We start from the raw sequence: 15434 nt of genomic DNA on the forward strand, positions 1-15434 counted from the left end.
GCGGGCGGTGCGGGAGCATGGCCCCGGCGGGGCGGCTGTGCTGTGCCGCGCTGCTCTGCGGCGCCCTCAGCCTCTGCAGCCTGCGGGCCGCGCCGCGCCAGCCCGACACCCTCTACTTGTGGATCGACGCCCAGCAAGCGCGGATGCTCATCGGTAAGTGCGGCCGCTGCGCCCGAGCGGCGGGCGGGAGCCCGGAGCCGAGCCCGGCCCGCCGGGGCTGCCGCACATCGCGCCCCTTTGCCTTCCACAGGCTTCGAGGAGGATATTCTGATCGTGTCCGAGGGGAAGATGGCCCCGTTCACCCACGACTTCAGGAAAGCCCAGCAGAGGATGCCCGCCATCCCCGTCGGCATCCACGCCATGAACTTCACCTGGCAGGCAACGGGGCGGGTAGGTGCGGAGATGGGGCCGCGGCCAGGGGCGGGGGAGGCTCTGTAAACCCGGGCAGGTGGTTCGGCCTTGGAATAGTTGAGGAAACCCTCTCCGAGGCGTGCTGGGGCAGCCCTGGATGCGGGAATCCGAGGCGCGGGCGGGGGCGGTTCGGGGAGCAGCGAGAAGCGCGCAGGACGGCTGGGAAAGCGCGTTGGGAATGGGTTCTGAGGCGCGTGGGAGCGCCGGGCGGCTCGGGCGGCGGAGAACCCGCAAGCTGGTGAGGCGTGAGACAGAACTCGCCAGGAAGACCCCAGTCGCCTGTACTTGCCATAAAATTTTATACCGGACAGTAGTTGCGTGGATGCAGTTTTCTTTCGACTTTCTTTAGCTTATGGACATACACTACAAGCTCTTCACTGATCTCTATTTACTAGATGTGCAGGCTTAATTTGTAGTTCTAGTAAACAACAGTTCTCTTCTGTAGGCTTAATTTTACCAAGTTAACTTGCAAAACCACATAAATCTGCAGTTTATAGGATCCTTTTGGATTCTTTTGTTGAAAATGTAAGAATCTGTGACATATTTCTGTGAAGAAACATATGTATGATTTGACACACAACATATGTTGAATTTGCATAAAGCTGAAACTTGTTAGCACAGATTATCATGGATACAGAAAAACATGGTGGCATAAAATCCTGCATAAAATTAATTCATTTTTACAATGAATTGTACTGAACATTGACTTTATACAATATATAACTTGGCAGAGATGAAACAGTATTTACATTTAAATAGTGAACACTATTTTTCATAATAATATAATAATAATAGAATATAATTCAGCTAATTGCAGGTTCACAAATTTGGTTGTGGTTTTGGTTGTTTGAAAGTACTCTTCCTATCTACAGGACTTATCTGGCTTCAAGATGTTGTCTGATGCCCTTGAAGTTTTTGCTGTCCTCACAAAGCCTTTGAGTTTAGATGCTTCACCTACTCCTCCAGTGATGAAGGCGAATGTGGAGAGACAAAACTTACAAAGGCTGAGTGACTTGCTCTAGGTCTTTGGCATTCCCATCAAGCTTTACAGAGGAAACAACTTTGTATGCCAAGGGCTGGCATTTAAATACCTAGAAATAATTAGTGTCTTTTGGGACTGTATTTCCTGCTCCATTTCTTTGCCAGCTTCAGCTGCTGTTCACGATTAAACTAGCTCTTTTTTGAATGGGTGATCAAGATGTTAGATGAACACTGTCCTTCTCTTGTATTTCTTTCTTGTGCTCTCCTCTCGCTCCTTTGCTGTCTACAGGTTGGTAATTAGGAAAAGGTGGTCCCAACACTGATTTCAGGGAGAAGCATCACAGGCTTAAAGACAGTATAGGAAAATATTCTACTTGATGCAACTTGCAGGATGAAATCCTTTCTGGGCAGCTGCAAAGCTGTTAAACCCATTAGTCCTCCTATTTTCTGAATTACTGCATTCCTCTTAGACAAAGCATAATTAGTAAGCGAAATACCTAAAAGGTTAAAAAAATTCTGTGTTTCTCCAGAATTTCCAATATTTTATGAGGGTAAGAAATTAGTACATTTTTACTTTTTTCAAGTGTTCTAGTTTGGTTTTAAGTATACATGTCCTTAGCAGTTTCCATTAATACATCCAGGGAAGTGCTAAAAACTTGCTATGTTTATTCTGTACTTTTCTGGGAATTTCCTAAGTCAGGCAAGGCAAAATGAGAAGTGGAAGGGAGGAGAAGAGGAGGAGAGGAGAGGAAAAGGAGAGAAGAGAAAGGGGCAAGAGAAGCAAGAAAGGAAGAAGGAAAAAAAAAAGGAAATTGGTACTTTCTGAAAGAAGAAAGGCATTTGGGAACTGAAGTACTAGACTGCTTTTTGCAAAATAGCTGTTAATTAGCAAACTGTTACCTCCCACTTGGTAAAACTGAAATAACTCTCTGTGAGTCTTGTGCCTTATAGACCTCTTAACCCTGTATCCCACTTGAAATTTGAAGATGTGTAAACTGGAGGTGCTGGCCCAGAGCTTGGTACTTGAGATCCCCCAAACATGGGTATCACTGGGGTACTGTTGGGGGAAGTCCAGCATGTTCTGCTGCCTGCCTCTGCCCCTATGCAGCTGGTGGTCAGCCTCCAGGATATGGGCTTGGGCAAGGCAGGTCAGGGCTGTGCTGCTGTCCTTGTGGCTGCTTACATTGCTGTGCCTGGAGCCTTGGTTGACAAAAAGGCTTTACAGCATGAAACAAGATGCTGGAGATGTTTTTACCAAAATACTACTAAGCGTATTTTTTTCTGTATTTTGGCTTTGTTTTTATGGAACTTGAAGTTGTGTTCAATGCTTCATTAACATTTTCCTGTTTTGTAGTAATTGCTGCTCTCTGACTCATGCTACTTTCCTCTTGACACAAGAGCCTTTATCTGTGTTTGCTTCTTGCTCAAATACTATCTTCTGAAGTTGAAGGAGATTTTCTTGTAGCTCTGAGTTTAGTTTTCACTCTGTATTCATTGTCATTGTCACTGAGACAGTGCGCAGGGCAAAGCAAAGTGTATTTTGCAATTTTGTTGTGGCTGGCTGCTCTACACTAATACACTACAAGTCAAAAATGTCTTGTTGAAAGGCACATTTTAAGGACTAGATTACATTTGTATTCTGTGTAAACTGAAGTGCTTGAAACCCACTACATTTAGGTGTTATGCTTCTGATACAGTGGCCTTTGTGTCCTGAATACATTTTATGTGAAAAAGATTTTGTATGATAAGAAAACAAAATAATTTTCACTAGAAAACATTAACCAAAGAAAAGCATTAGTTGCTTTTAATTCCTAGTCCATCAGTTCTAATTAGTTATTAGGAAATATAAGGAGAAACCCAAAACGTGAGGGTCTGAGTGTGCTGAATATATAGGTTTTTTTGCTAGTGAAATCAGGATGAGCCAGGGGTGACAAGAGTGTTAAAGTACTGAAAAATGGGATTGTCATGTTTTTATGCACTTTATGCTTCTACCTATGTATTAAAGCATAAGTTTACAGACACTATGTTCTCTTTAGAAAAAAAATGTAATCTGGGTAGATTGACCCAAAAGATTATGAAGATTGCTCTCTAAATTGAAAGATTTAAAAAAGCTGAAATCAGTGATAATATATAGTATATAGTATGCATTTGTGTAACCACTAGAGCTCACTGGTGTGCTTCTTGCTCTTATTCCAGATGGTTTTTGCAAAAGAAAATACAATGGCTTTGGGAGTCTTGTCCTCTGTGGAAGATTAAGCTAAGAAACTTCCCAGTGAGACCCTAACATGCTGATTAATGCTGCAACATTTTTTACTGTGTCCACCAGTGAAAGTTACCAAAGGTTTCAGTGATAACATCATCTCTACAGCATTTAGGAATTTATGACAAGTATTTAATCTCCAAATCCACAAAACCCAGCATGTATGCTTAACTTTCAGTGGGAACTCTGACAGCAGTAAAATTAAGTTCACTTCTGGGGCGATATTGGTGGGAGAGAACCATGTTAAAAACCAAAGTTGGTTAGTGAACAGGCAGCAAGTGCTCAGTGACAGAGCAACAGCCTAGATGATTTAATAGACAGGAGGTGAAAAAAAGAAACCAAAAAGCAAGTTGGAATTTTTGTTGTGCAGCATTCTCTGGTCTGATCCACAGAAAGAGTCAATCTGGGCCACAACCTGCCCAGGCTGTTTTCTTCCTTTCTGATATGGGAGAGGAATTTGTGGTCAGATGAAGTACTGTAGCAGATCACTTCCCCCTCCCTACTGCTATGAACGGCTCCTCTCCTGGTGCGTGGTTGAATGCACGCCCATGAAGTGACATCTGAAATAAGTCTCAAAGAGTTATTGATAACCTTGAGTAAATCCAGAAGATGCCCACCTCTGAGAAAGAGACAATGTATGTGTCCAGTGCATTTTCTAGCATCATTTCTATATTGTAAAGTGAAGGTCAGGAATGCTGTATAGTTAACAGCTCCTGGATGCTAGTTTTGACCTCAGCAATGTGACCATCAGCCCTGAACAGCTCAGCTGAGTTCTCTGAAATTGTCTCATGTTGCTGAGATGTAGCCTGACCACAAGGATAAAAAGGAATATCTAGCTATGCTAGGAGAAGATTTGTTTCTTTGCCCAGAGGAAAGCTAACAGACCACCAATTTTAAGGCATTAGTGGTGCAATAGGGTGCTCCAGTCAAATATGGGTATTTCCCAGATAAACTGAAAGAAACCAAAAAGTGTTGAATTTCAAAAACTAATTCTTCAAAGGAAACTTTTCTTCAAAGAAACTGCTGAATTTTTTGTAAGTATCTTATTCATAACCAGTCATTACAGTGATGCTTCTCAGCTTAAAAAATGTCCCATGTGCAAAATTTAGGAGATTTTTTCCAGTAAAAGTATGGCTCTTCTTGAAGTTTGTTCAAGGTAATTACGTAAACTCACGCTCTTGGGACTTTCAGTGGTACCTTCACTGCACTTTCATGTCACCAAACAGGGGAAATACTTTGTTTTCTGACCACTGTACCAAAATTTCCACGTGGAATGTGAAGATGTTTACATACTGCAAGCATGACTTTTAGACAGGGGGTTCTCATATCAAGAGCACAGCTCCAGACCTTTAATATTTAGATTCTGCTCAGCTGTGGTATTTTGCATTTCAGTGTTGTAGACATGCCACCAGGGATCAAAGTAGTACTGTAGAGATCCCACTTTCTTAGTAAAGCAGGCATGTGCCAGCCATCTGTTCTATCTGCTGATAGAAAACAGCAGTAAAGTTTCTCGAAGTTTTGCCAAGAAGAAAAGGGGGGATTTATTGCTCAGCAGAGATGAGTTACAAGGCACCTTCTAGTGTAATCTGCATCTGGTTTCCATAGTAATTTACATGGCCTATTTATATGGCATCTGCGTAAACTACACAATTATTCTTTTTACACAGCTGTGTAAACCTGTGTTAAGTAAACGGTTCTTCAAGATTTTAATTGTTTATCATTTCTATAAAGAATCCATTTTTAACAAAAAAAAAAAGCTAAAGTTATAAAATATTTTCACTACTTTTACAGTAGTGGCTGCAAGGTACAACATAACTGTTGAAAAGCACTGGAACTAGCAAGGACACCCCAAGCTTCAATTCTACATTTTGTGAAAATGTACTCCCTGTGTTACTAACAGCTTTTCTGAAAAAGAAAATCCAGGCTTTCCTCTTGTGTTGCTTTCCTCTGTGTTGCTTTCCTGTTTGTAGAAGCGAAAATGTTTTCTGGCAACATCACCTCTTTTTACAGACACTTTCCCAGATATTTTCTTAGTGGTGTAAAGTTAATGCCATTAACAAGTAATGGCATAGAGTAAAAACTAAGCACTGATCAAAATGAAAACTAACTGAACTAACTGGAAGAATTTTTCATGTATTTAATATCTTCTCTTGCTTTCATGCTCTCCAAAGAGGTTTTTTGGGGTAGCTACAACTGTTATTCACTTGATTCTAGCCAAGTCAATTATGTACCTACAAAACAAATGTAAGAAACCACATTCTTCCTAGGGCATGCAGATATGTGAGGAATATGGTGTGCCCCAGAGTTTTCAAAACTGGCATGTAGTAGATATTTGCATCATGTTGAACCGAATTTCAAGAGCTGAATACCTTAGCTCAGAACGATGAGTTCCTGATTATTATTTTTAAAGATTTCAAGAAAACGCATCTCAAAACCTCTTTAGTTTTGCCTTCCTGTGGGTTTACACTTGACTTGTTAGGGTTTGTTCTTATTTTCTTTTCCTTTTTCTGAACAAATTCCACCATCTGAAAGATTCTACTTTACTTGTATTAGTCTCTTTTACCATGTTGGGTTTTGTTGTTTTGCTGGGAGGTTTTTGTTTGTTCATTTGTTTTTTAACTGCATATTTGTGGCCAAACTCTTCACTGCATCAAACTGTAGCCCCGACATGGTGGAAATGTAATACCCACCTTGACTGGCTGGCAGGGCTGTGCCTTATGCAGCCCAGGCCTTCAGCACTATCTCCCACCACATTCCAACTGAAGAAGTGAGGAAGTGGCATTTACACAAGCAAAGTGGATTGCTCCAGTCGGAGAGCAGTTCCTAGTGGTGTACCTCAGAGGTCAATACTAGGTCTCATACTCACAGTGAAGCAGCAACTCAAAATCTGCCTCAAAAAAAGTAATATAAATAAAGCAAAGACACTGATCCTGTTGTACAGAGGCACTTGGAGGCTTTATCCAGCTATGATACCTGAAATCCACCATAGTATGTGGAATCTTAGTCTGTTCATAGAACACCTTAGCAATGGCTTGCAAAGATTTGGGGTGGATTTTTTCCCCAGCCACACAACAAGAAAACCCCTGGGGTTTTTTGCATCTGTAATGAATGTTTGCTTTGTTTTCCAACCAACTGATGGAGTCCATCTTGTTTGGCCATACAAGGAAAAATGGGCAATTACCTTTGAGCTGCTTCAGCACTTGCTGTCATCACTGCCAAATACTTCAATAAATAACTTGAAGAACAAATACTGCTTTCAGAGCTAGTCCCACAAATCCTCTAGAAGTTGCCCCTTTGCCTGGATAAACAGCTAGCTAAACCCAGCTGATCCTAAAGGAAATAAATATGCCTGACATCAAACCTGGCAATCTCCCAGCCTCAGGTTTTGGCCCATCACCAGGCAAAATAAACTCCCCAAACAGCAGCCCACTAATGAGAGGATCTGTCACCGGCTTTGAGCGCTGAAGCACAGAAAACAGTAGTAAGAGCCACAGAGCCAGCCTTTGCAATGACAGCTGTCCAGAGGAGGAGAGGGCAGGCTCTTGGACCATCCTGACCATCAGCAAATAGAGCTTTCAGTACTGTGATCATGAACATAATTTTTCTCAGAACACATGGAAGACATGGAGAAATCACAATTTGTTGATGAGCAGAAGTTAAGCTCTCTCCCTGCAGCATTTTTTACTTGCCCTCAACTTGCAAGTGTGTGAATATTGATACAGCCAATGGGAATCCAATACTCAAAACCTCATAGGCAAATAATCAAGTCCACCGAACACCTTCAGTAAGGAGTACAAGTACCAACTTCAACCTGTTGCTTTTAAACTGCAGTAAACACTGCTCTCATTTTGCCAAGTTTGAGCCTTAGCCAGTTCTCTTTCTTGGAGAGGTTCTGGGAAATAAATCGAGCTATTGAAACAGAGTCTATTTGAGTAACCAGATTGAAACTAATTTATTTTCCCCTTGTGAAGCCACAGATACATAAAGTTGCTCCAAGCAGCTATGTGGCTGCAATATTCCTCGCAGAGACTGCCAGGGAGAATAGGCAGGTTGCACAGCAGAGCACCCTGTCAGAGAGGAAGAAGAGGCAAAATACAGTTATCTGGATCTGTAATCACAAGCAACAGATGACGTGCATAGCTTTATTAATTTATTAATTAGGAATTAATTTGTCAGCAGGGCATGTTGGGAGTTACCTTGATTAAATTTTTTTGTTTCTTTTTTTTGTTTGTGTGGGCTTTTCTTTCTACCTCCTTCCTTCCAGTTGTGCTCAGGAACATCTATTTATATTGCATAGGCATGATCTAATTTCTGTATTGGCAAAGGAGGGTAGCTGAAAGCTATGAAAACATGTTGATTCCCTCTGATCAGAGCTGTTGCATGTTGGTATTGGATACAGGGTGGAGCAGCTTATACTGATCCTTAAAGCCAAAAATTAGAATCCTTCATCATATCAAGAACCATGGGTTCCACATTTTTTCTTTTAGTAGCTTTCTTTCAATGGGACAAAGTCTGCACCTTATCCTGCCCACAGACAGCATTCACATTTGAATTGTATCAGTGCGAATATCCTGCTTAGTTAGTGGTCCCTTTTTAGTTGTCTTGCCAAACATTCACAGTAAAGTAAACTTCATAATTTTTATAGTATCATGATGCCACTGTTACTTCCGTTCTGTGATTCTAGGCATTGAAACCTGACACTAGAATTACAAGATGTAAAACATTTCTACATGCATATCATATTTATATACCTTTATTCATCCAAAAGTAAGGGCTTTCTCATCCTGTAAAATATAATCAAGCAGAAAAAATAATTAAATTTAATTGATTAGGAAATACTTTAAAGGACAAGGAATCTGAGAGTTTCCGGGCAGGAGAAAGGATGACCTGGGGGTATAAAGCTCACAATCTCTGCAAATTCTTGTAGAATCTCTTGCTTTTAGACCCCAACAACTCCAAAAGAAATTTCTCTCTCTAGGTTTATGTCTGTATTCTTGTCCCTGACTGGAAAGACTGAGGTAAGTGCAGTGAGGTCTTTCCCCCATCCTGATTTAGAGTACATGATGGATCATACTTAGGTTCTTTAGCCATTTCTGTGCCCTGTAGAGAGCAGACCTGACTGCTCAACAAGGTTTGTGGTGTGGGACATTGTTCTCCTCCAGCGTTTTTTTCTTCCTGAAAGTCCTGTGGTCCACACTCAGCCCGGTACTACTGACTTCATTTGTCAGTAAAGGCTGGTTTGGGGTATTTGAGGAATCTTCAGCCGCCTATGACTCCAGCAGACATTAGGGATTGTCAATGTATCTGGAATGTACTGAGTGGCAAAAAGGACAATTTGGTCCCAGTCTGCAAGAGCAGACCAGATTTACCACAGATGTTCATCAAGGAATAAATTACCTTTCTGATCTTAGCAAAACTCTTGAATCCCAAATGGGACAGGTATCTTATAGCAGAGTGCAGACTTTGCTGTCATTAGACTCCTGCTTGTTTTTTACCCCAGGTAAATTCAGGCTTGGGGAGGCCCACACATTAATGTCTGAGGCCAAACTGTCCCTCTTGCATTTTCGCTAATAAAAATGAGTTAGGGTCTCTGCAAAAGATTCTTCTGGGAAACTTTCTGGCCATCCCTGTCAGGAATTAGACTGACACAGAATAGGTCACATTATCCAGAATTTAAAAAAACACAACAGAAGGATTCAGCTTTCCCAAAATAAACTCCCTGCCTTTCTTAATAGGACTTATTCCTGTTCAAAAGTTTTATCTGGAAGTTCAACTTGACCCTGAGTCAAGTCAGCAGAGTCCAGGTCAGGAGAAGATGCCTATGCTGCAGATAGACTCCACCTGCACCCAGGGAGGGAAAGAAAGGTGGTTGAAGACAGCAGGTAAATCAGATTCTAGCTGGGCTGAACTTCCTTCTGCAAGTGCTGGTCTGTGTCCTTTGAGTGTACAGGAAGTCAAGGATGAGCTGGCTTTAAGCAAGATACTTAGTTAAAACGCTGGGAAATACACTGGACCTTAGCTCTAAAGACTGGGCCTGTGAGGCTGGTACTGTAACCCAGGGATGAAGCTCTGCTGACCCTGCCTGTGGAAACAGTCCAAAAGACAGAAAAGCTGCTTGTAGAACCTGTTCAGTTTCTCTTCAGAAACTGGAGATAGGATTATACTTCCTTGCTTACTCTGAAGAGAAGTCCATCTTGCTTTGAATGATTCAGGGTGTAGTTATGGAGGATAGAACTACATGGAGGCCGGTATAGTACATGGAAATATGACAGTATAGGTCCACCTAGCAGAGTCTTCACTCAAGTGTCATTTCAGGTACAACAGCAAACACACAAGTTCCTTTTCAGATACACTTATCAAACTCTTAGTAGTGAATTTAATTCTTCGTTCACGGTAGTATCTAGAATTCGCTTTGATCAATGACAGCCTGTGAAACAAGAACAAAGTTACTCTGAATTTTCACAAAAACCGGAATTTGAAAATCCATGCAGTAAGTGTTAAAAGAGAGCAGTGTTAAGGAAGTCTTTCCTAATGACTAGTCAGGATGGAATTGAATTTTTTCAACTTTTCAAATTTTAAACACTCATTGTCCTGTAAAATAGGGCTAAAGACCAGTATCTGCTGAGCCGTAAATAAAGAAACTTCCAATCAGAGGTGCTGCAAATTTTCTGTCATATGGATACACAAAAGTGGAGGCATTCCTCTTTGAAACCCTTGAAGGACTCCAGTCTGACAGAAGCTGCTGTGAGATCTCATAACTTTTGAGAAAGTTCACTACATACATTTTGAGGAGAGATATTTATATTTATTATACAGGAGTGCCAGTTAAAGCCCAAATTGAAACACATGGACTCAATAAAGGCCCAATTACGTGACCTTTGCTGTTTGCCACGCTTTTAACTTGTGTAAGTAATTGATTACACTTTCATGAGATCATAATCAGAAGGTTGTTCTTTGGTAATGGTGTGCTAGAGGAGCTTTATCCTCAACTTCAAAGCTATCCTGTGAGGCTTAAGAACAAAGGGTTGGAAGTTTGAAGCACAGCCAAAATGAATCTGTATGCGTTATCCATGTTTATCACCATTCAAGAGGTGGATTAGCTTATTCTTCATCTGTGAGCTTTCCCTTGATGAGCCACCATCTCTAAGGTTTACATCTGTGCTTTTGAAACTATTCTGCTTAACTAAATATAGTGTCTGTTCAGATCCCCATCATAACTAACCTAAATACCTGTTAGTGAAATCACTTGCCTAATTTTAAAGGTTTTATTCTTCACATTCTCTGTGAAGAATTTTCAGAATAATTATTAATTATCAATAAATCCATCCAAAGCCTGAAACTGCAAACAGATTATAACCTAAAGATACACTCCTAGGATCAGCCAACCAAGCTATTAACTTACTTTTCAAGCTGTGAGGGGGAGAAAATAACCCTGTGGGTTTTTCTCAGTGTAGATAGAGCCACATAGATGTGTTGCAGGTGGTGGTAGACCTGCAAAGACTTGTTTTTTTAGGAAGTAACCTGATGAGACAGTATTTTGTGGGGTTTTTTCTAAGAGCAGTAATAATTTTCTCCTTTTTTATTAGCTTTGGGAGACTCTATTTTGAATGTCCATGATCACGAAATGTCCACCAGAGAGCACTAATCTTTTGCTGGGTGACAAAAGAATGAATTGGGCCTTGCTGTGCTGGAACAAGAATTAGCTTCTCAGGGGAATTTTCAGAGCCTTTACCAGTTGTCAGGATACCAGAGCAATATGTTTTGTTAAATATTTGAAGATAGCAAAGGCTCGTGTGTCTTTTACTTATTTAAAATCTGAACTCTTAATGATATTTCTCTTTTTGGTGTACTGTTTGCTTTTCCCCCCCTCCCCAAAGTAGAATTATACAATTTTCATCTGTAAGACATAAGAGTAAACAATTTAAAGGAAGTTCATGCACCAGGCCTGGTTCATTCAGAGAAATATCATTCCATGCTAGAAATTTTCAAGATGTAATTAACTGTGCATATTTATCAAAAACCCTAGTGATTTTGTCTTCTTTCAGCTTATTTTTTTTTCAAAAGTAACTCTAGTGAAGCTATAATAACATGCATTACAGAAAATGTGTTAAACAAAAAAGGTCTAAATATGGGAAGTTGGGCTCTTTTGCTTTCTTTGTTTCCAAATAAAGCAAGGTAGAGGAGTGAGAAACCCCCACTTTCCTCACTGAGGAGCTGTAAATTTGTTGTGACAAACATTTTAAAGAAATGGTGCATGCCACATGCCTTTGTCTCAGCGTGATTGTACTTAACCAGGAGGTTGCTGTGCATCTGTTTGCACATATGCTGCTGTCCAAGGCTCTAGCCTGGTGGAATGGCCCCACTGTCCCCACCGCAGATACCTGCTGCATCAAGGGGTTGCCTCTGATCTAAACCAAAACCGTATTTTCATTAGCAGGCTAATGATGGACAGGAATGTGTAATAGGCTTTTATTTGTCCCTCTGTCTCGGGAGCCTGCTTTTTCAGCACCATGATGACTTTCAGAGCTAACGCTCTGCTGGTACACTTGGATTCTTCTTTTTCAACTCTGTCCCTCTCAACCCCAGTCTTTCTAGCAAGCCCTTCAGCTTCCAGTCTGAGATTGGTTTCAAATGACCACTTCAAATGCTAGACTGCTTCCAGAGCTCAGGGTCCGGTGAGAGAAAATACTTGCTCAAAATGACTGAGCAGCTGCCCTGTTTCCCATGTCTCCCAAAGAGCAGACAACTGTCAGAAACAATGATAAATATAATATAAAACTTTTACATTGTGACCTCACCAAGCTTCTTGACAGTGATTTTTTCGTATTCCTTATCTTTATAGAAATTCTTTTCTCATTATTTGGGGGAAAAGCTGATGTATTCTGCAAAATTTTCTGTCCATCTCCCCAGTGCAAAGCATTCTTGGAAGTCTGTAATGTGACCTTTCAAAATCTGAGGCTCCTTCTAAAAACAAACAAGAAATTTCACTTTCCCAATTTCATAAATAATTCTGTTGGAGGACCTGATCTGCCATCCACAGCTGAAGGCCACATTAAGCACCAGTTAGTAATCTTCCATTGGCAAAACCAGAGAGTTTTATACCATTCTTCTAAAACCATTAAAACCGCAAGTAGTTATTGTTGAAAGTTTCATGCAGGGATGCACTCTATTCTTTAAAAACTATTGTGCATGGATTTTCTGCAGTCTGCCATGGTTTCCTCAATGTGAAGAAAGCAGGCATAGAACAGGCTCTACAGATTTGTGAGCATTTCACCCCAGTATTGCCTAATTACTACTGTCACATAATGTATTTTTCTTTGAGATTGCCCATATCTCTGAGTTCTGATTTGTGTCCTTTTTTTATTTCTTTGAAACACCAGCTATCTCTACTCCTCCTTTTGTGTGCATCTCTGTTTTTTAACCCTGCTGCTTCAGTCCATTCCCATACCCTTAGCAGCTGATACTGGAAGACAGTCGGGTTATCTGTCTTCTGTGTAAACTGATTTTCTCAGAGCATGTTTCAGTATCACTTCATATTGTTAAGCATGCCTCCCATTTTAGGTCTACCTCTTGAGGCTAACAGCAAGTTTCTGAATGTCACACTGAGGTGTGAAAAATGTTTACCCTCTCTGTGACAGGACCAATTAACGGGTTCTGTCCCAAGCAGAAAAACAGGCAGTCTGTAGGCAGACACTTTATTATCTGCTTGTCTAAGGAAGCTCCGTTATGTTGTTCATTACAGCAGTGTCTAGACTGCACTGCAGTAAAAACATATTCACATATATGTACATAATCCTACTCTGGCCAGACTCCTTCAATAGCCTGGTATGCACAGTACAGATATTCTTTGTTGGAATTCATCTCACTTTGCTTCATGCTTCATCTTGGAACACAGACCAACTTCTCTGACCTAACGCAGTGAGTATCTTGGAGAAGCAATGGTCCATGCTGCCAACACCTAACAAACACATACATTGTCTCACTTTGTGACTTTTTTTATGGCATATGCAGCTGTGAGCATCTGCTATGGATAATGCATGGTAGAAATATCCATGGATCTGAGATAAAAAGGAACTTCTTTGGTGTGTTTCTTTAAATATAGAAAGTTGGCATTAAGGTATGTTTGTCATATAATTGATAACAAAACATTCAGCACAGATCTCTTTAAAATAATGAGAAGAAAATATAGTTATTTTCTTATATCTACTTCCAAAGCTAACATACATTTGCTTCTTAATTAGAAAGGGTACAGATTTCATTAGGTTATTGAACTGTGACATATAACAGTTCAAGCTACTCTGCTTCGCTTTAGGTACTACGATTGCTTCTCATCCTATGTCTATCACATAAAATGAAGAAAACATAAAGCATATTGTTGTGAATTCTTTGATTAAATATGAAAGAAAAAACAGGCAGAAACAACATGGCATCTGAATGATAAGAGTACTTCAATGCAGTAGATCTTGAACCAAGGAATGGAGACCTGTAGGAATTTTAAATGTATATCTTTTAAAACCAAACTGCCAACAGATGTTTGCTACAATACTTGTTAGAGGGCTTCATTATTTTTATAACCTTTTAAATTCCTCTGATTTATAGAAAGCAGCCTTTCAAAGTCCATAAAAGTTAATCCTGACCGAGGAATTATTTGCCTAAAGTGAAATTTCCTCCCTCTTCTGAGGGCTTTACCCACATGGGGAACAGTTAAAGGGCAGCTGCTTGGGGCTACCTGCTCCCTGCAAGAACCAACTCCCCAGACTGTTCACACAAGGTCTGCAGGGGTCCTTGCCTCTGTTTCTGAGGATCTCAAACAAAGATTTTCCACAGAAGTAAAACATACCCTTCCTTGGGTGCTTCCTGAAGTCAAGCCAAAAATCCTTTGTCCATTCAAAGTGTGCAATTGTCAATGATCAGCAATTTAATGCAAACCCCGTTTTCTTCACAACCTTTAACAACACTGTTCCTCTAAGATTTAACTTCACTGCCAAATTTAGTCCTTCACATACCAGAGAGTTCATAGGCTGACTTTAAAAAAAAAAAAAAACAAAACACAAAAAACATGAGAGTGCCTTTATAATGGAAAAGGAATTACAGATTATGGATTTTTTCCCTTTATCTCCCAACCATATCCAAGCAAATTTTGTTCTTGCTACCAGGTCACTCACAATGACCACTTACAGCATAAATTACGGTAGTCGCTAGACAATATTTTAATTGCACAGACCTGTATCTACAGTTAACCATCATCACTAAATTTCATGGTAGGCTGGAGCATGGTAAATATTTGCTGAGAGCATGTTGTTTGCTTTTCAGTCATGATGATTAATGCAAGTTAATTGGCAATCAACTCCAATTACAGCAGGACAATACTGGAAACTCGATGTAGGGTTTGTGTCAAGACAGATTTTTTCCAAATAGATAGGATTTATGGCAGTCAAATCATGTTTCTGATTCACAGATTTGAGGAGTTAAACTACCCTGCTTCACTGTGCAGCCTCTCTAGACTGGGATTTTTGTATATATTTTATGTCAAAATTTAACTAACTCAATCCAACACACACTATTTGCAAACATACTCTGCAGGTCATGACTTTCAAGTCATGCTAGCTGGATCTACCTGAGGTGTTTCAGCTCTTAGATACTATCATTTCAAGGAGTTCAGTTTTCGTCAACTCAGCAGATGTACAAACCTTTGCAGAGAAATGGTGAGAGCAGTTCTCTTTCCCCAGTGCAATATATGGCTTTCCTTCTGAGCAGCCTGTTGCTTGTGCAATGTCTCTTT

The 15434-nt window shown here is 40.4% G+C and overlaps 1 protein-coding gene across 1 annotated transcript in view; it reads left to right on the plus strand.

Moving 5' to 3' along the window:
* The first annotated feature begins 6 nt into the window (after nt 1-6).
* Nucleotides 7-15434, plus strand: part of WIF1 (WNT inhibitory factor 1) — a 38473-nt gene continuing 23045 nt past the window's right edge. The window contains exons 1-2 of the mRNA XM_042017847.1: nt 7-153; nt 251-390. Coding sequence (XP_041873781.1) covers nt 18-153; nt 251-390 — 276 coding nt within the window. The 5' untranslated portion in view covers nt 7-17. The remainder of the gene's footprint in view (nt 154-250; nt 391-15434) is intronic.

The sequence above is a fragment of the Corvus kubaryi genome, unplaced genomic scaffold, assembly GCF_017639235.1.
Source record: "Corvus kubaryi isolate FWS band 111438036 unplaced genomic scaffold, C.kubaryi_AGA036_p1.0 137, whole genome shotgun sequence".
Classification (NCBI taxonomy): domain Eukaryota; kingdom Metazoa; phylum Chordata; class Aves; order Passeriformes; family Corvidae; genus Corvus; species Corvus kubaryi.